This window comes from Ciona intestinalis, chromosome 1 (genome assembly GCF_000224145.3).
Source record: "Ciona intestinalis chromosome 1, KH, whole genome shotgun sequence".
Lineage (NCBI taxonomy): Eukaryota > Metazoa > Chordata > Ascidiacea > Phlebobranchia > Cionidae > Ciona > Ciona intestinalis.
The window spans coordinates 4,466,497-4,486,290 of record NC_020166.2 but is presented as its reverse complement, the minus strand read 5'-3'; the positions used below and the strand labels follow the sequence as shown (position 1 = coordinate 4,486,290).

The following is a 19,794-nucleotide window of genomic DNA, read 5'->3' as shown; positions in this document are numbered from 1 at the left end:
GTCGCTTTCTGAATTTACCATAAAAAACGAAGGTGACGTGGGGTGTGTTTACGCTCTTTAATTAATTGCCTGGTCAAACAATCGCTATTATGATGCAATGGATCCACGTGTGTTTCACGCAGCGTAATTGTAAAAAATAAATGCTATTCAGAACGTCTTTTGCCTTTACATGTTTTGTGTTGTAATGAGGTGTTTCAAACCCAAAATACAACCATAAAACATTTGGCCTCGACCAAAATTTAAGGCTGCCTATGCGCCCTTGGTTCTAGAGTCAACGTATCATCCTAAAAATATAAAACTTAAGTCAGACAAAGTAGAATTACCATTAGTTCTTGAAATGGTGCCAAACACAGAGAGGTATGTTTGAACACGTTGCAACTCGGGACAATTTGTTTTAATCTCCTTTTACGTGTACCTGTTTAATAATATACGAGGGTTACAGTTCTATTAGACAGTATTCTCACGGCCCAACAGTGTTGAACCACTACAACATTTTTTGAATGGCAAAAAAATTGTCAAAAAGCTGAAACATATACATGGAAAAATAGGCAGTTGTCAATTTGGCTTAAAATATAGTTGCAAAAAGCACAGTAATACCAAAATGCACTTGTATATATAAAGTTTGTGCTGTAAACACACGTTGTAGAATAATATTAAATTAAGATAAATTTCTTCAATTTTGCGACCCATTATGCCCCGATTTGTAGTTTTGCAGTTTTTTGAAAGGTTAGAGATGAAAGGATGGTGAAGGTACAAAAAGCACAATATCAAATAACTCGTAAGTTTTGATGTACTTTACATAATGGCTTACTCAATGTATTAAGTATAGGCCATGCTCACATACATATAATTTTTGTAATTAATGACCAATAAAAAACAAACTGTTTTTTTTTTCATATTTAAGAACAGTTGTATTTACTGAGCGATATCACGAGCGTTTTGTTACGACTGACAATGTCTCGCAAAGTCAACATGTAAACTAATAAAAGAGAGGAGAAAGAGGAAAGAAAGAAATGCAAAGAGAGAACGCTTGTTATGACGTCAATGCGAGAGAACTCATCTGAATCGAAGCGTAACAATGGCTGTTCATTCACAAAACGAACCACGAATTCGTGCACAACTCCAGGCGAGTTCTACAGAGAACTTATACTGATATGCTATGTAATTGACTATTACAGTGTATAGTGTGTTCTACCAGCTTAATTGTATTACTATGTATTTTACGTTAATGATGCATCAGTATATTCTCTGCATTACAATTTGGTGTAAAAGTAAGGTATTTAGATAGCATAAATCAGAAGCAACGTGCCGCCGTACGATCCTAGACTAGAATAGTTACAAGCAAATTATGTTTTGGTCCACTAAGTATAAACTGTGTGCATCGTGTTTAGGTAATTTCACCTTGCTAGATGCGTACACTTTGTCATAATGAATATAAAACGTAATAATGTTAAGTTGTCAGTATAATAATCAAATAAAGCACGGTCCTGAATGGGGCAAGAGCAAATTAGCAGGACCGACCTACTTATCAATCTCCACACACAAAACACTTTGGTGGTAAAAATAGAGAAGCTGTGTTTGCAGTTTTTAAAAAATTGAATGAGCTAACAGTTGGGTTGTAAAAAAATCAAATAATATAAAATATAATGCTAATATCACTATTAGTAATATGCACACTATAGCTAAATAAAAAATGCTGTTTTTTTAGGTTACCTTCTGCCTCGTACACACACGCGTGCGCGCGCCAGAACACGCACATGTACTTTACAAAGGGTAAACAAACTTTAAGGGCTACTATTTATTAGCACGCGATGTTTTGTAAAGTCGTATGGTTAAAATGATCTGGAACTGTAAATAATGTGCGATCAGCAAGTTCCTCACCACAAAATAGCACAGGTAAAAGGCATGTTAGTTTGTTTTCGTTTATTCTACCTGGTGGGGACATTGGTTCCACCTTTTTCAATAACTAAACACATGCTTATTTTGCATTGAGTACTCGTTTGAATTTGACAGGATAAACTAAGAATGGATCCGGGGGGGAATGAACAGCCGTCCAATAACCAGAAGTCAACAGAAGAGGATCTTTCATTCGCTGATGGTGGATATATACATATTATGTTTAGCTTTTAAATGTGAAAAGTAGTAAAAATACGTTTTTATATGAATCTGTTTGAGTTGCAATGCAAATTGGCTCACTCTGTTTCCACACCTCCCCTCTTAAATTAAATCCCAGACCGCATTCATATTAGCGCCTATATGCGGTGAGAGGTTGCATTCCAGTTCAATTATGACGTAGCCAGCTGGTTGCCCCAGTCGGAAATATCTAATTATGATGTCATTATACAAATAGTATTGTTAACGCTGCAGTAAGTTGATTAACCTGGAACGCATTTAAAATAACGCGTTGATTGCAATACGTGCAACAACAATAAGTGCCACCGATTTTAATAATTAACTACTGTATATACGAATTAATATTATTTTTTATATACAGACTTGTTGCTGACGGATTTACATCTCTTGAACGAATCCTGGTTTGGAGACGGTAAGCTTTGGTTTATACAAACTTTATAGCTACACCTACGACACTTCCATTCTTATAACTTGTTTGTTATTTTTTAGGATCCAGTAGTAAAAATGACGATCAGTTCGTACCGGAAGTGGAAAATCGTAAGTAACATATTTTGCTCTTTAATTGCGTGGTGGAACAGTTGTCCGAGGAATTTACCACGGCAGTGATAACACGTTTCGATTACAAACGGTAAAATTACAGCTAGCAAACAGTTCTTAATAACCGGTTTTGTAAATTCGTAACGAAAATCTTGTGGCTCTAGCAGTTCAGCTAGAGAGACCAGCTATTTCGTTGCATGTTAATTGAGAATCCCTTATTTTACCGATAACGCGCAAACCAAAATTACAAGTTGCAAGTCGAAACATCATTTTTCTCAAACGCTGTTATTTAGAACTCAATATCTGCACATTACGTCATAGTTTCCAAACGCCGGGGTCAAAAGGGTCGTTTCCGCTTTATCGTACGAAAGGGAAATACTGCACATATATATCGTATTATTCACTAATCGTAGCCTTTTTATCAGAAATTTGTTATATTTACTCGCATAACTACATGCTCGAATGCATTTGTATGGGTAAAAGTCATTGAAAGTGAATAAGTTCCAACCGAATATTATCTTTAATTTAAAATACGTCACATCAGTTCACGCCTCGAGGCGATTTGATTATTTGTAGCTACGCTTCAATTTCCTGCCGTCAACAGACAGAACTGTCATATGGTTGGCAAAATGCCCATAAGCGATTTAGAGAGTCACATATATATTCACAGCCAATTACAAGAAATTACGTGATGTTATTGAGTGCCAAATTTCTTGATATATATTTTGTGATTTTAACGTAAAAATTTAATAAAAACTAAATATGCTAAACTAGACTTTATGATATTTTGCTTTAAATCCAGAAAATTAAAACTATTCAACCAAATCAATAAAATTTACTTCAATCGATGTGAATGCGCTACGGACCGTTGTGAGTGTAGCAAGATTGACAGCAACCGGATACGCTCAAACAATTTTGACCAACCAATCAAAAACGGTGGTTTGCTCATCCGATTTTTGCAGCATTTAAAGAGCATAGAACATACTGCGCATTTCCACCCCGTCTGATAAATTACTCACTTGTCTGTTTTAGTTAATTTTTAACTCCTATTTGCTGTAATACTCGAAAGAACACATGGGTTCGTTTCGTCACAGCAAAGAAACGTTCATTCACGCCCAGAGAGAGGTACACAGCATACATTATCTGCTACTTTTTATGAATGAGTCTCCCGTCGTCAACGGCATTACAGCTCGTTGATCGCTAATGAGATTTAAATTACAAGAAAATATACAAAAAATATACTTGAAATTCAGTCACCTGCACTTCGAGATAATTTATGAGAAGTGGCTTGTGCGAAATATAGTGTAGCGATACCATTTTGTGCAAAAATACATACTTTTATTAATAGTTATTAATTTATTATCTATTTTCTGTAATTAAAAGTTAATATGCATTTGTAGGATACAATATTTATCAATTGATGTAGCCTACTAACAATATAAATTTTTCATACAATACACTGTAGGTAAAAGATTTGATACAGTTCAGTCTTACAAACTACACACATTATCATTTGGCGCAATATTTTTACAATTCGCCGTACAGTTATCAATTATTGCAAGCATGTTGGGGTGATTATAGATTTGAAGCATTGTTAAGACGGTTATGTGTTATGTCAACCCGAAATATTGGGATTAACCGTAATTTCGAACCTCTTAGCAGTAATCAAAATCGGAACATGAAATGCGTGAATAATAGGGATTACTGGGGTTTGCCTCATTGCGATTAAAATTATCGCCCAAATAGATACAACAATTATACTAAAATATTTTATTTCCAGTGGTTCCTTTGGAAAACTCGAGTAGCAGAGAATCTAAGGTACCAGAGCTCAACCATCCAACAGCTCCCGTTGACTCTGTTTTTGTTCCGGATTTTTCCTCTCCGTCGGCGGCTATCCAATCTTCGGAGGGTGGTTGGGGACTCCGACATACATCCGGGTACACCGACGACGATGACCGACAACTCATCACTCCCGAGTTAGATGACATTCAACCTTCCTTGAGTGAATTTAGTGGGGATTTCCCAAGTTGTTTCGTACAAGGTAGCAATAATAGACAAAGCATTGAACCGCCGGCCTCCGTCGTACAAAGTATCGACTCAAGATCTGTTTCGTCTCTGCCTAATAATGTTGAATGGAACTCACGCTTTGATACTTCACAGACACAATATGATCAATCCATCATTTCTACCAATTGGTGTGAACGTGATGACCAAACTAGTCGAGAAACGAGCGTTATTGATGGATTTTACAGTCGAAAGGGAAACGAAACAGCAGCCTCAACCTTTGCTACAGGGTATGGCAAACTAAATCATTACACCAAACATCCATTGGGCAAGCCATATAACATCGTTAATGATCCAAACTACGTCGCATGTGGCAATGGTGATACAACAACACAACATAGACAACCAATACTTCACACTGAAGCTTCCACGCAAGACTTTCGTGCACCGCATATAGACGAAAAAACAGAACCTCCACCATTGAGCCACTACCCAGCAATTAGTTACAACTCATATAACACTTATCAACGTTTTAACTACCCTAACCAAGGGCGTCACAATTCGTTAACGAACATTGACAATAACCATACTGTCTACCCGGGTGACAGTCGACTTCGAATGTCAAGTTGTCCCGAAAATCTTGAAAAAATTCTGCCCACAAATCCTCCCGATGACACGATGAACCAACAATTTCGTCATAAACTCGGCAATGCGTCTTCCTTTGCTGAAGGTCCGCCAGAGTTCCAATTTCGGTCGCCGGCACCAGGAGCCCCGCCGCGCAAACCAGAAGGTGAGCAACGATTGTCTTAATCCTTGGAAATTCTAAAAAAATATACCTAATTTTTTTTCTGTATCGAAAAAAGTCAAAAAAGAGATTTAAAAACTGTGAATTTGTCGCACTTGTGTTTTTCTGAAACTTTCACAATTTGATAGCGAATATTTTAGTCGACAATCTAACCACGTTGTGGTATCATAATTAACGAGCAATAAATACCAAACAACAATAACAGTAACTACTAGTTTCGTCATTTTGTTCCATGTTTACTGTGGGAAACTGTCTTCGCGTTTCCTTTCCTGTTTTGTTCATTACGTCGTTCACTATTTTATAGTGCAAAAATTCCTGGTATGAAAGTAATTGTTCATTATTGATTTTCACACAGATTCTTTTCCAAAGCGATACCTGGAGCAAGAAATTGTTTCTGCTTCGTCTATGTACAGTAAAATTGGAACAAGGTAATTCTGATTTAATCTGCATCAATTACTATCCGGACGTTTGATCCGTCACTTTAAATATTAACAATGATATTTACGCAGTTACTATACTTTTTTCCTAAATTATTGTTGCATTTTATTCAAAACAAATACCGTATGCCGATTGCTTAAGCCAACGTTCGCGCAATGATAAATAGCACAGCAGTCGTCTACGTCATATCGGAAGTTTTCAATTACTTTTCATGCTTCATTGGTTTTGTTTGGCTTGGTTTTCGCGGTCGGCCTGAAACGTCAGACAAGGAATCCCTATAAATCAACATGTGCTACACAAGATCGCAACCTGTACAGTTAAAATAGTATAAGTACTACATTGAAAACAAACAATGTCGTTCACTGTTCAATTTAGACACCTCGCTACGAAAAAATTCCAACTTCGAAAACAACGATTTTGAATTACACCCATTATTTCCTTAGAATGCGTCCAACGTCAGAATGCTTTAACAGTTGCAAGCATCAATCACAAAGCATTGTCCCACAACAATATCTTGTCCGTTCTGCTTCTCTGGACCGAAAAAGTAGAACGATGGTGAACCAATCGTCAGATCACGTTGGCAACCAACAGGCTCTAGTTCGGCAAAATTCAGCCCCTGTTTCGTTGAAAAAAGATATTGACACACAACATGTCCCAAATCAGAAGGTACGACTCATAATTTAACGGCAACCTGCATGGTCATATCTGAATAAAACCGACACAGATCTTTAAATATCAAAGTTGATATAATTTTACAGAGTAATCCTTTAGTTCAGTTTCCCCAAATTTTACTCACTCGCGTACCACTCTTTGGTTCATGCAGTGTTCTCGTACCACCTACATACTAAACTGAAAGCTCGTGAACGGATTTTAAATAGTAAAATTAGAAACCGCACGCATACATATTTTTCGGTGGGAAGGAGTTTGGAGGATAATTAGCAACATGTTTAAATAAAATATAACTTTTACTTCGCAATGAGGCAAACCCCAGTAAGCCAATTAAACAGGGTAACAGGCTATAATAAACAGCGTAAATGTGTCCCAGAAGTAGCACTGCTGTATATTTAAGATGTTTTTTCAGCCAAGCAGCATGCCTATTACGAAATAGTAGAGATTCACTATTGCATTATAACAACGATTGTTTGACCTGGTACTTAATTATGACATAATAGCAATTCACACGTCGATTGTTTGCGTATAATAGCTTGTCCCCTTAATGATTTAGCCTGCAGAGTGCAGATGCTTGAAAACAGGTTGGATATTTGCCTTTTCACGTATGCGCGTAAGTGAAGTATATAGGTCTGCAAAAATACTTTGTGCGCGTGTAAAGCAACGTCTCGATTTTAAAAAGGTTGAAAACCACTGTAGTAGGGAATATAGCATCAAATTTCACGGTCTACGCAATTTAGGTGAATTAAATAATCGATTACGGCTTTACAGCAATCACTAAAAGATTATTTGCGATCGTAAGGTGCTGCGTACCACCTGGGAGACCTTCCACCGCCTATCATTTTTTCCTATCAAATTTTGGCGTTCGTGTCGAAAGCTGACTTTGAATTGCGCGAAAACATTCTTTTTCCCTATGTTAATGCACGTTTCCATCTTGTTTTCTTACTGTTTTTATGCCAGTGAAAATCCTGACGCCTTAACCCTAACCCCGGCCAACTAGAGATATCTCTAACCCCTTTCCAAAAGCCCCAACTCCTAACCGCTAAAGTCTTACATAACCCGTAACGTAAAAATCAAACGCAATGCGCATTCTCTGACGTAATAATCTAATCTTTGTTTAATTCATGACGACTCGTGTGAAATTATAGTGTAGTATGTTTTCGCACATTTTCAAAGTTAATTTTCGACATGAACGCCCCATTTAAAAAAGTTAGATAGCGGTTATCAGTCATACCTAAAGGAATAATTTTAGACCAAACAATTGTCTGGTCACCAGCTAATGGATTACCGTTTTATAGATAACATAACATAATTATATACTTCATATAAATCTGTATTACTAATACGTGATGTAGTGTTATTTATTGTATTTATTTTATAAATGCAGACAGTTGTTCAACCTTGCTCTTTAACACACATTGCTGGTACATCAAACATAAAAGTTGAACCAAATGAAGAAGGTAATGTAGCTACTAAGAGGACCATATCTCAGAATAAAGTTAAATTTGCATTTTTTAAGGTTAATCAAAACAAAAATGATTTTGTACAGCAAAATAAAATCAATGACAATTTCTTATATACTTTAGATGGTTTTTCTCTGGAAGTTTCACAACGGGACAAACACCCATCTTCTTCGTTAGTTGGAGTAAGTATAAAATGCACACCTATATCTTGTTAAAACTAAAATGACTGTAGTGAAATTGTTAAAATACTCTGCCAAGAAATGTGAAACCCTAAATTGTTATGCCTAAAAAAAAGTTTTATAATCTGACATACATATTACAGGACTTTTTTTAAATGTCCAGGGCTGTAGCATAGTGGGGGGGGGGCAGTCTTTAATCAAGAGGTTACGGGTCCAAGGCTCGGACAGTGGTCACTTATGGGTTGTCCACAAAAACAATCATCCACAAAGTTACATAAGTTACTTGTAAGCTGGCATAACGTATTGAAAACAGAACACCTGTGTTATATTGGCTGCTGTTTCAGGCCACGCGAGGATAAAGCAAGTTACGTTCATTCAAATATTATAATACATTAATTGTATTAATATTAAAGCTGCTTTTATATTAGAACCCAGAAACACAAACCTGGAATAATGGAAACAAAGCACACCAAGCCAGTAGTTACCGACGGTTCAGTGTTAACTCTTGCATACCACCGTCACCACATCCCACAACTAATGCTGAACCCGGGCAAATTTGTAATCCTCATCTCAACAAAGTTAAGCAAGAAGTATTTTTTGACGAAGCATGTGTACCTGACCATGATGTTGTAAATATTTCAAATGAAATTAGGTAAGTATTAATATTTTAACAACAGCAACTTAAGCTCAGAATACCACGACTACAATATATGTTTTATTATCCCAGAGATCCTATAACATATGGAAGACGAGGAAGTTTACAACTTTGGCAGTTTTTGGTTTCTCTTCTTGAAGATCCTTCGAATAATCAGCAAGTTATTGCATGGACTGGACGGGGGTTGGAATTTAAGTTGGTTGAACCAGAAGAGGTAATGTGTGAATTTGAAGGTAGAAATTAGATAAAGACATGAATTTTCTTACAAAAGAATTTCTGGAATAGATGAAAAAATATACTGTATGTGAAAAGAGTAACTTATAGGTCTGATATACAACTGTTCAAACAGCCATTTACTTTTATGCTACACTATTAGAATATTGCTTAAAAGGGGAAATAATTTAAAGAATTTATAAGTTATAATCTCATAGTTGTATTCCAGATAATAATATTGTGTTTGTGCTCTCATTTTAAACATTATATCTTTCTAACATTTGTTTAGGTTGCTAGAAGATGGGGTGTGCAGAAAAACCGCCCTGCTATGAATTACGATAAGCTGAGCCGCTCATTAAGATATTATTACGAGAAAGGAATTATGCAGAAGGTAAAAGACATGTTTTAAATCTGTAATGGCGGAGCATCTGTTTTTTGTTATTTTTAATCAATAAGTGTTATTGTTAATCTAATGTGGTTATTGTTCACAGGTTGCTGGAGAAAGATATGTGTACAAGTTTGTTTGTGAACCAGAAGCTTTGTTTTCAATGGCAGGATCTTTAGCACCAGACCGCTGCTTTCCACATTGTCACATGCTGCATCTTGGGCAGCCACGTCATACTTATATGCCACCCTTTCATCATCATGAACCATGCTACCCCAACCCCATATATTATCACAGCCCTTACAATTTTTCACAACAGAGTTATGCCCAAGCAATCCAGAGAAACCCACAATTCATAAGGTCTTTAGATCAGCATAACCGTTTCAAAGTTGAAGAAATAACTGATGGAAGTTTTCCTAAATCCATTCCAAACATTCCATCTTTCCCACCTGATGACCAAGCACATAGCTCGTCTAAACATGTTGCTAATTATCCTCCAAACTCCTTCAGCCAAGTTCGTGAACCAACAGTGGATTAGTACATACCACAAAGGCAGTGCAATTTTAAGTAAGAGATTTATCATTGCGTTTGCCTACTTTGCATGATGTATTAAGAGAACTAGCGTTTAAAGTTTGTTTACAGAATGGTGTGTTTTTAGTTTTAAAAGTTTCAAGATCTTTATTGTTTTAAGATATTTTTATTTTACTAAGTATACTACTTCTCAATGTATTAATATCAAGTCTTATGTTTTATCATGCTGCCTTGTCCACCATTGATCATGTTGAAGTATATAAATATACATTCGTCAGCCAACTATCTGTGATTCCTTTGTTTTCATCAACAATGCCAGGGACATAAATCAGCTTTTGTTCAGAATCCATATATAATTTTCATTAAATGTATAGAAACATTCCAATCAATTCAGCGTTGTTTTGAGATTGATGACAATTATTAATCAACATTAACAAACAAACAAATTTCCTAAATTTTTTTATCATTTATTACACAAAATACAAATCACGGAAGACAATGTAGGGAGTGAAGCAACTGGAATTTACATTTTAAAGAACACACATAGTAGGTATAACATTGTGTAGCTTTTGGCAGCTTTCGAACAGTGTAATGAGCAATAAATACATCCAAACATTATCTTTAAGGAAACAGAAACTTGTAGCTGCCATATAATTGAAGTAGTTAGGTGTGTTTCTGCAATGAAACTTTATAATTTTTACAAAAACATACTTTGAACCAAGAAGATTTCATGTAAAATGATTTAAAATTCATGTATTTGATTGAAATATTGAAATTACATTTGATAAAACATGTTAAATGTTCAGCTTTTCACTGAGAATGAAAAAACATTCACCTTCAGTTCAAAAGCTAAAATTTACAACATGTTTATTTTTTTCAAACAAATTCCACGTGTTTCTCTTGAATTTAAACCATGTATCAAAGAATAAAGAAAAGATTTGAGTAACATCAAGTAGCAAGTGGTTCATGAGATCGCGCACGCTTTGAAAGAGGTGAAATTGAACGATCGTTTATTGGCTTGATTGGATTTACTCGTTTTAACCCAACTGCTGTTAAAATATTAAGGTTAATTTTCCTAATTTTAAAATATATAACTGCACATACAATGTACACGCCTTTTATCAAAAACATTATTTATTTCCTTTTTATCAATAAGCGTGTTTTAACAACTGTTGTTTTACTGTTACAACCTGTCTTTTTGTTTTTTATCAACTCTCTTGTTCTTCGTTATCAAGACCAAATAAATTTCATTCATTCATTTACCCAGTGGCACAGCCAGAAAAAAATATCATTGGTATATGCCCCATTGGTATAAATTAAATGTGTATAATTTAAAATCATAAAATAAAAAGAAATTATACAAATTAAAATCATTTACAGTTGTGAAAAATTAAGGTCAAAACCCATCCATATAAAATATAAAAGAATTTCTAACCAGGAAATGCTGACTGAAGACGTTCCTTTTTCACATGAAAATCAGCAGTTGGAGGGATGGTAAATGATGATTTTTGTTCTGATAGTGAAGCTTGGTATGTTGTATTCGATGGTGAAGAATTATCAAATTGACCTGAAGCTATGTACAACGAAAATTAAAATGATGACGTTATTAACTTTTAATTCTTACAGAAGAAATTAAGCAATACACTACACTAAAACTAAAAAGAAGATTGAAGAAATCAAGTAAAACACTAAATAAATCCAACAATAAATACAGTAGGGTGGGGAAAGATGAGACACGTATTAACTTTATTTTCTCATCCCTTTTAGTAGTAAACAAGAAACATTCAAAAAATTATAAAACTAAATCTTCATGACTCCCATAGACCGTTGTTAATTGTTTAAAACAGGATCAGGACATTTGGATAATATGTGCTAAGGGTGTCCTATCCCCCCCCCACCCTACTATATAACAAATATACCTGTAGTGCATGGTATAGCTCTACGCACATGGGGTGCGTCATCTGTTGGAATCTGTGATATTAAATATCAAATCTGGTTTATTTTTAAACTTTAGAAACAACAAATATATAATGCAGGTAAACTTACAACTACGGCATTTTGCAAGGCAGTGCTGAAAGGAGAATGAGGATCTTGTGATTTTTTCTGTAAATTAATTATTGCCTTTTCCTTGAAACCCAATCTGGCCAATTCCGACTGTTAAAGAAATAGGTAAAACTTCTAACAAGATAGTATCTGTATGACTCTATGTACAAACTCTGTTTTTTTGTTTTCCTGCTCCTTTATTATTTGTGTCAGAATTCCCCTTATCATTTAATAAGTTAGTATTGGTGGAGACCCAGGAGATTCACGATTGAGTAAACAATAACTATTTTTGCAAGCCACAACTATTTTATCCAGAAAACAGCAGTTTCCTACCCTACTGTGTTACACCTCACAAAAATTTTGACATAAAGGAAACATCAAAATCCAATGTGGTTTTGGTCAACATAAAAATATATTCAATATATCGGTTTTATTAAAAAAGAATTTGTAAAAGTAATTCGTAAATTAAAAACAAGCATACCTGATATTCAAGCACGGTCACAAAATTTTTGTTTGATTCCGCTTCAGACATCTTCTGTTTAAAAGCTACAATTTGATCACGGATTTCATTTAGCTTTGTTAGTAACTGCTCTCCCTGGAATATAAAATAATTTCAATAACTTTCAATGTATTTTTTTTAAATAAGTTTCAAATTCCACCCCCAAAAAAGGTAATTTTATCTCTATTTTGCTCTAGGCCAGGGCTCTTGGAAACTTCAGCTATTTTTAAGTTTTTTGGCTTTTATGTATCAACTTGTACATAAATAATAAACCATTTTGTGGGTATTATCGGACTTCCTTTTGCTGCTACACGCTGTTTTTAACCGTATGTATATTGTGATTTATTTTTATAAATATGTTTGAAGTTAACATTAAATTAGTTCCTGTTGTATTTAATTTGTGTGGTGCCCCTCCCCAACCATGTGCGTGTTTTTAATAAACCTAACTACTAACTTTAAAAAAATTTTTTGCAAGTTTTAGCAAAATTTTAGCGAAAATCAACTGTTAACACATCTCGTTATAAAGGACATAATTTATTTTTCTTGTTATCAATTTAAAATATAAACTTTTTAATAATAAAAAGTTAGACTTAGTTTTTACACCAAAAATGCCAAAACTTTTTTATTTTTATTAATTGGTGATACTTTGGGCAAACTTTCGGCTGTTTTATCACACCAAAGTCCAACTGTCTATAGTTTGAGCAGCCATAGTCTATAATTAATACTAAAGTAATGTAAATAGAATATTTTTAGAAATTGCTGCATTCTACTTACTGTAAAATCGTTGCTGATGTTCGTCAAGGTTTTACTAAAACACATAAATATAAATTTAATTTATCGTCAGAAAACATTTTTCCATTTCATTAAAACTTTTCTAACTTACTCTGCATTGGATAGAAGAAGTTTGTTTGTTTTATTTACAATGGATTGCGCAATCTTCATTCTTTCAGAACGATCTGAAGTAAGTAGAATTGGATGCAACTTGCATATTTGGTTGGATGCTTCATTACACATTATCTGTCATCAAACAAGTCAATTATCACATTATATTGCAAATTAGAAAAATATTGAACACTCCAAAATATGAATAAACAAAAGAGTTTTGTTCATGATAATAGAAGAAAACAAGCCTTGCTTGTATCTCTAGAGTTCAGTTCAGGAAGATGCAATATTGATCTGTGACTTGGCCCCATGGGGAATGGAATGGTAGCTCTTGGTATATATGGAACATTACAGCTCAACCCTTGGGATTAAGTAAAGTAAAAACCAAGCCATACCCAATAGAAGCCAAGCTTGAAACTCCCAAAAGATTGATCAACTTTAAATAAACTACATTGTATGGTTGTCCCATGTGACATTGATCTACCAACAGGATACTATTTCCCATTTGACAGTTAACTCTCTTATATTAGTGAGTTAGTTGATAACAACAATTTGGCTGCAATGGTGAACGAAAATAATGACATACTTCAAAATAGGATAAACTTGTTAAAGAGCGATTGGAAATATGGGCAGGGAAGAGAGAAGATTGTCTATGAAGTTCTTTTTCTTTAGAACTTCCATTTTTCATTTCTAAAACTCGAACCAAGTGCGGGCGTTTCTTGCTGCTTTTCTGTATGTCAAAAATCAAAATAAGTCCATTTAAAGAAAGTACATTTTCTTTCTACAACTATACACAATAAACAAAGAGAAAATATGTTAGGAACATGATCTTACACTAACTACAGCACTTTATACATGTCATACACGTATATATATATATATATATAGGAGTCAGGACCCATATTATAGGTTATATATTACACACCATTAATGTTGCAAGCTTTTTGAATGCATCTGCATTATAAATGTATAGAAAACAACAACTCAACCACACCTTAATATGTTCGATAGCATCTTCGTATGAAAGCTGATCAGGATAAAGTTTTTTAATTTCTTCCTTTGAAACGTCAACCAATATTTTCATTGTTTCAGCATCAATTTCATTTTCCTCAGTTAACTTTCAACAAAACATGGACAAACAAAACATAATCCTTACAAAAAAAAATTTTTTTTTCTAAAAACAAATACTACCTTTAAAGATAAGCTGGTGGTTTGATTGGGTTGTGTCTTAGTGATACGAGATGATGGCTCAGGTCTAAATGAATAGAATTTGTTAGAATATATCCAATATATATTTAATAATACTAAAATATAATCAAAAAACATATATATATATATATATATATATATACGCTTCGGCTACCATTGTGAGCGTATGTGTCCTTGGGCAGTACACTAAATTGTTGAAATTTTTGGCCATACCACATATATATATATATATGAGAAGTAAAAATAAAATAGCACAAGGTGTATAAAACAAAAAACTCATGTTATACAGACTATCATTTTCCGGTCACACAAGGATAAAGCAAATTTATTTCATTCATTCATATGAACATTCTTTATTTATAACTAAACTTAGTGTAGTTCAATTTGCACATATTTCAAGAGGTATTGTTTGGATAAAATTTGTTTTGGTAAGTTGGTAACTAGTAACTCGTATAATAATAATCAAATAAGAATGTATCATACTTTGACATCAACACTGGCATTCCACCCACATCCTTTTCCTTCAACTCAGGTTTTAATTTATTTGAATGAGCTGCTTGATTGTTAAGTGATTCTTTTACCTGCTGTACAAAAACATACTTAAATTCTTGTGCAAAGAATCTCTTCCAGCAGCTTTTAAGTTAGACATTAATTAATAATAAAATAAGTTTATAACAAGTGGACTTACTTGGTTTAAAGTTTTAATGTTACAACTTCCAGTAAAAGATCCATTTGTAGCTTCCATTATGTTGGGAACATTTATTCCCAGTGATGATAGAGACAAACTTTGTGCAGGACGATAATTAATCTGGAAAAATAATTGTCAGATTAAATCATTCAAGTAATAGGCGTAAATAATTACATTAATATCTTGAAACAAATGAGGAGAGGTCACCCAATCTTGAAGAGTTTTCTGGAACCTTCTTACATGGAGCGGTTTACTTGCCATTCCAATGAGTGCCATGATTTCCAAGAACTCTTCTTCACCAGCTTCACATAGTTGCTGTACATCATCACCACCTGGGTAATGCATTTTATTAAGCAATAAATATAAAAACACACACAACAGGACAAAGCAGCAGGCTCCGGACTAACCATGGGATATAAAGATATCATAGTAGCCAAGCAAATTGGCTCGTTGCAGAACTTTGTAAAGCTGCAGTTCACCTAACGTGGTTGGTTCTGTGTGTTCCATGCTACTTCAAACTTAAAACACTATAAATGCATTAAGTAAAATTTACGTTGGAATTCGGCAAAAAGTACTCAGCTTCTCTAGACTGCTTTAAATATGACCAAACAATATGCAACAATAACATTTGTAAATTTTAAAGCTTTCATGATTTAAAGCTTTCAAGGTTTCTCATCGTAGGGATTAGAAAAGATACCAGTTTTGTTAGTTGTTTCGGATTTTAAAAATGATTCAGATAGAATAATAGATATACAGTTGATATAATAAACAACCCTTAAGCATACAACAAATAAAATGCTGTATGCTTAACTGGTGTAATTAGAAAAATAAAAAATGTTCTAATTATTTGCATGGGAGTAACATACAATAACGTTGAGAAAATTGATTTTAAAATTTACCAGGATATAATTTAACAAATATTTGCTAAACGCAGTTTCCGAAAAAAAATCAACAAAACAATTTTAACATAAAATATGAAATTAATGCTCAATAGTGAAACAACTTTGATAAGCAAATAAGAAAGAGTTTTAAATTTGTCTAAATTATGTTTGCTTTTAGCTAAATAAACTTATGTTCTTTTATATAAGATTGTTCACACACCCACACGTTGTTTACACGCAGCAAACCTATGCAGTGATGCAAGAAAATTACAATATTTTATTTTTTGATGCGTGGGAAGGTGAAAAAATTCAGTAAGTCTAATGTTCCATGGTTGACAACTATAGTAAGAGTAGTAAGGTCCAAAACAAAGTCCCAGATCAGGCTCCAATATATTTCCAGTATTCTCCTTCACCAAATGGTCAATGGAATCAAGTTTAATAACGGAACTTCTAGTTTTGCTTGTGCAAATTTCTTTACATACATTCATAAATTCCGCTTTGCTATTTTTTAAAGCTGTAAAAACCACATTAAAATCCTGGTTTCCGGTAGCGAACATATAATCTGAATGAAACTTTGTCTTGGAGGTAATAATAGTTGATGATAATTTCAAGCATCGTTCCTCAAATCTCATTTGGCACTGGTTCCTTAGTTTTATGCTTTTACTTGAAATGGTAACATAACGAATTCCAATAAAAAATGACCAAACCAACATATCCACAATACTGTCACAGTTGTACTCCTTTTCTCCAATTATTATAATTAAATGGAGAGGGGTTTTAGTAAGTTTTCTTCCATCAGCTTGCATGGTTTCTGCGGAGGTATTTCTTAAAGTTGGAATTTTTATTTGGTGCGATAGTAAATACATTACAACCAGCTTTAGAATGCGCCACATCACTACAGCTCCATGTACAGCAATAAAAACAACATTCAGAACATGGTGTATTGGCTGATTAAGCACTGAAGTCCATTTTCTCTCAAGCAACGATGTCATTTTATTGAACCAGAAATCGTTACAACAATTTGTTTTTGACCTGTACATTAAATATCATCATTATATATTTCAAAATTAATACACTTATTGCTGACCGAAAAACTTATATTATATATATTTTTTTATGTCTTTTAACATCAAAAATAGATTATAATTATCAATCACATTAACTTTGTGATCGGAAGTGGGAGAAACTAAAAGGAGGGTGGGAGATAAAATATCGTTACTACAAAGAAGAAAAAGAAGTAAGTGGAGGAAAGAAGGAATGGTTGAGGGACGCTGGGACGGGGGACACTGGCATCTGTCACTGGTGTTCCTGCATGTTGATAGAAGGCCAGTCCGCTGTAAAGGAGTGGACATTTATCTTCACAGCAGTACAGCACCATAGACTATAGTGTGAAAATACAATAGTTTTCCTCATTCTCTCCACTTATTTGCGGTTAAAATAGTTTTCCTCCGTCCCTCCGTTTAGTAACGGTATTTTCCTCCATCCCTCCCTTTAGTGTTGTCCTCGTAAGCTTTTTAATTTTAAGTAATCCTGAAAATACCAACTAAATCGACCGTGAAAAAAACTTCTCTTAATGATAAGAAGCTTCTTCATCGCAAACCTGTTATTATCTACCTATGATGACGTCACCATTGAAGCGTGGCAAAAACTGGAACATAAACGAAATGAAATCCCCGGCCGTGAAACAAAGTATCGTCTTTAAAATAAATAATTTAAAAAAACTTAAAAACACATTTTTTTTCATTTTAAAAGCTTAAAAAAATAACTCCTATTTTACCGCAAATGATGCACAAAGAATAGAAGAATACGCATACGCCAATTTATTTTGTAGCTGTTGTGCACGTAGTGCGTCCAATAAATAAACAGGTTAGCGCCATAGATATCATATATATAATATCTATGCTCTGGCGCCTAGTGGCCACAGAAATAAAAAAGAATAGAACGCGCATCTCCAACGTCGGCAAAGGAGAGAGTACGATACACTCTCTCTCTTTTGCGGGTCGTTCCCGTTTACTATTGTAGTCGATGGATTCGAGGGCGTTTTATGTAGTTTTTTTTCATTTTTTGACTTGATTTAAAGTTATAGGGCAAAACAACTATTTTCTCATATACAAATATTTCTAACAAACTGTTTGCTTGAAGGTTTTTAATTAAAATTAATAAATAATTAAATTTCCTAAAAAGTGGTAAACTATAAGCGTTAACCTACCAAATAACTAAACTGGCCTAATAAACTTGAAAAGTTGGTGTAGTTTTTGAAATAAACAGCTAAAAACTCCTAAAACTACCATGCGCCTATCTTTTACAATGAAGACGAAGGGAAATGGGGACGGAGTTGGTGGTCACGTGAATAGAAAAAAGAATATATCACGGTTTTGGGCAGTTGCGCGTTCTACTCTTTTTTATTTCTGTGCTAGTGGCCTAGATCTTTTTCGTCAAACCGCTGTTAGGCACGTAAGTAATATAAATTAATTTTCGTTGAAGAATTTTTCTTGTTTTTTAGTGCGCAATTGTTTAGACCACAGAAATAAAAAAGAAAAAGACAAAAAGAAAACAATAAAAACATTAGTCAGCCTTGACGGGCGTTTTATAAAGTCGTGATAATACTGTCGAATAATTCTGTAAGCTTATTTTCCTGATTATCATTAAATGGGGGTCCGTAAAATAAAAATTAAAAAAATTCTCGTCTGACAAAGTGTCCCATCTTCCTTCACCCTACTATATATACAAACAAACTTATTTTATATTGGTAACTTGTTTTAAATTTTTAGATTGATGCTTTACATACCATACTTTTCTCGTGCACTGTAAGAGTACTTTGAAAAATATTTTCCTTGAAATACAAACTGAATATTTGCTTTAGTTGATCTTGAGTGAACAATGTAAACGCGAACTACAGTAGGTTGGGGAAGATGGCAAATATCCCTTTTTGGGGAAGATGGCAAAATTACCCTTTTTGCATGGTTACTTTTATGCGCGTAAGTACTGGCATATTTACTCGCAAAAACAAAGTTAACACGCATAACGTCATAAGCGTGTCATCTGCACAGATCTGTTGATTGTATTCATTAGAGAATGTTTTGGGTGATTGCTCAGTCATGCTGAATACTATCATCTGTCTCGGAATCATATTCATTCATTACCTTAGAAGGTTGGTTGTCACTCGCATTATGTGAGTAAAGGAAAGTATAGTGAAAGTACAGTTTTACTTTTGAGAGCCTAATCTTTTTCGGGTATTATTTTTACAGTTTTTAGTTGGTAATAGCACCAAAAAATATCAAAACTTATTTTATAAACTAGATTTAACAATATTGCACTAAAATAAGCTAACCCAATATTGATACGCGCATAAACCAATGACCATGCAAAATAACGCGGTAAGCAAGTTATCATATAGTAGGGTGGGGGAAGATGGAACACTTTGTCAGACGAGACCCTTTTTTAATTTTATTTTTACGGACTCCCATTTAATGATAATCAGGAAAAAAAGGTTACAGAATTATTCGACAGTATTATCACGACTTTATAAAACGCTCGTCAAAGCTGATTACTGTTTTTAAATATTAAAACATATGTAAAA

General features: G+C 34.0%; 3 protein-coding genes across 6 annotated transcripts in view; 1 reads left to right on the top strand and 2 right to left on the bottom strand.

The window, feature by feature from the left end:
* Nucleotides 1–1,136: 1,136 nt before the first annotated feature.
* On the top strand, nucleotides 1,137–10,294 carry erm/er81 (transcription factor protein). Its single transcript, NM_001078231.1, is given in 13 exon segments — nucleotides 1,137–1,896; nucleotides 2,014–2,098; nucleotides 2,495–2,545; nucleotides 2,623–2,670; nucleotides 4,451–5,464; nucleotides 5,835–5,907; nucleotides 6,361–6,583; nucleotides 7,974–8,046; nucleotides 8,173–8,231; nucleotides 8,657–8,880; nucleotides 8,956–9,097; nucleotides 9,386–9,487; nucleotides 9,588–10,294. Coding segments are annotated over 13 exon segments (2,565 nt in total). The 5' UTR covers nucleotides 1,137–1,857; the 3' UTR covers nucleotides 10,020–10,294.
* A 169-nt stretch (nucleotides 10,295–10,463) lies between these two features.
* The window catches only part of nab1/2 (NAB1/2 protein), a 13,112-nt gene continuing 3,781 nt past the window's right edge, over nucleotides 10,464–19,794 (bottom strand). Inside the window, 15 exon segments of one of the 4 annotated variants that reach the window (NM_001078307.1) lie at nucleotides 10,464–11,061; nucleotides 11,448–11,585; nucleotides 11,932–11,983; nucleotides 12,059–12,109; nucleotides 12,111–12,166; nucleotides 12,537–12,650; nucleotides 13,329–13,362; nucleotides 13,438–13,571; nucleotides 14,023–14,166; nucleotides 14,431–14,553; nucleotides 14,628–14,691; nucleotides 15,129–15,226; nucleotides 15,334–15,453; nucleotides 15,508–15,665; nucleotides 15,741–15,859. In NM_001078307.1, the coding sequence (NP_001071775.1) occupies nucleotides 12,061–12,109; nucleotides 12,111–12,166; nucleotides 12,537–12,650; nucleotides 13,329–13,362; nucleotides 13,438–13,571; nucleotides 14,023–14,166; nucleotides 14,431–14,553; nucleotides 14,628–14,691; nucleotides 15,129–15,226; nucleotides 15,334–15,453; nucleotides 15,508–15,665; nucleotides 15,741–15,840 (1,194 nt within the window). In that variant the 5' untranslated portion in view covers nucleotides 15,841–15,859 and the 3' untranslated portion in view covers nucleotides 10,464–11,061; nucleotides 11,448–11,585; nucleotides 11,932–11,983; nucleotides 12,059–12,060. 4 annotated transcript variants of the gene reach the window in all.
* On the bottom strand, nucleotides 15,861–18,027 carry LOC100176533 (dehydrodolichyl diphosphate synthase complex subunit nus1). Its single transcript, XM_026833796.1, has one exon. It carries the CDS (start codon nucleotides 17,252–17,254, stop codon nucleotides 16,427–16,429), a length of 828 nt encoding a protein of 275 aa, XP_026689597.1. The 5' UTR covers nucleotides 17,255–18,027; the 3' UTR covers nucleotides 15,861–16,426.

Coding starts and splice junctions, on each gene's coding strand:
- LOC100176533 (XM_026833796.1), bottom strand. CDS start 17,254: ATGTACAGGTCAAAAACAAATTGTTGTAACGATTTCTGGTTCAATAAA.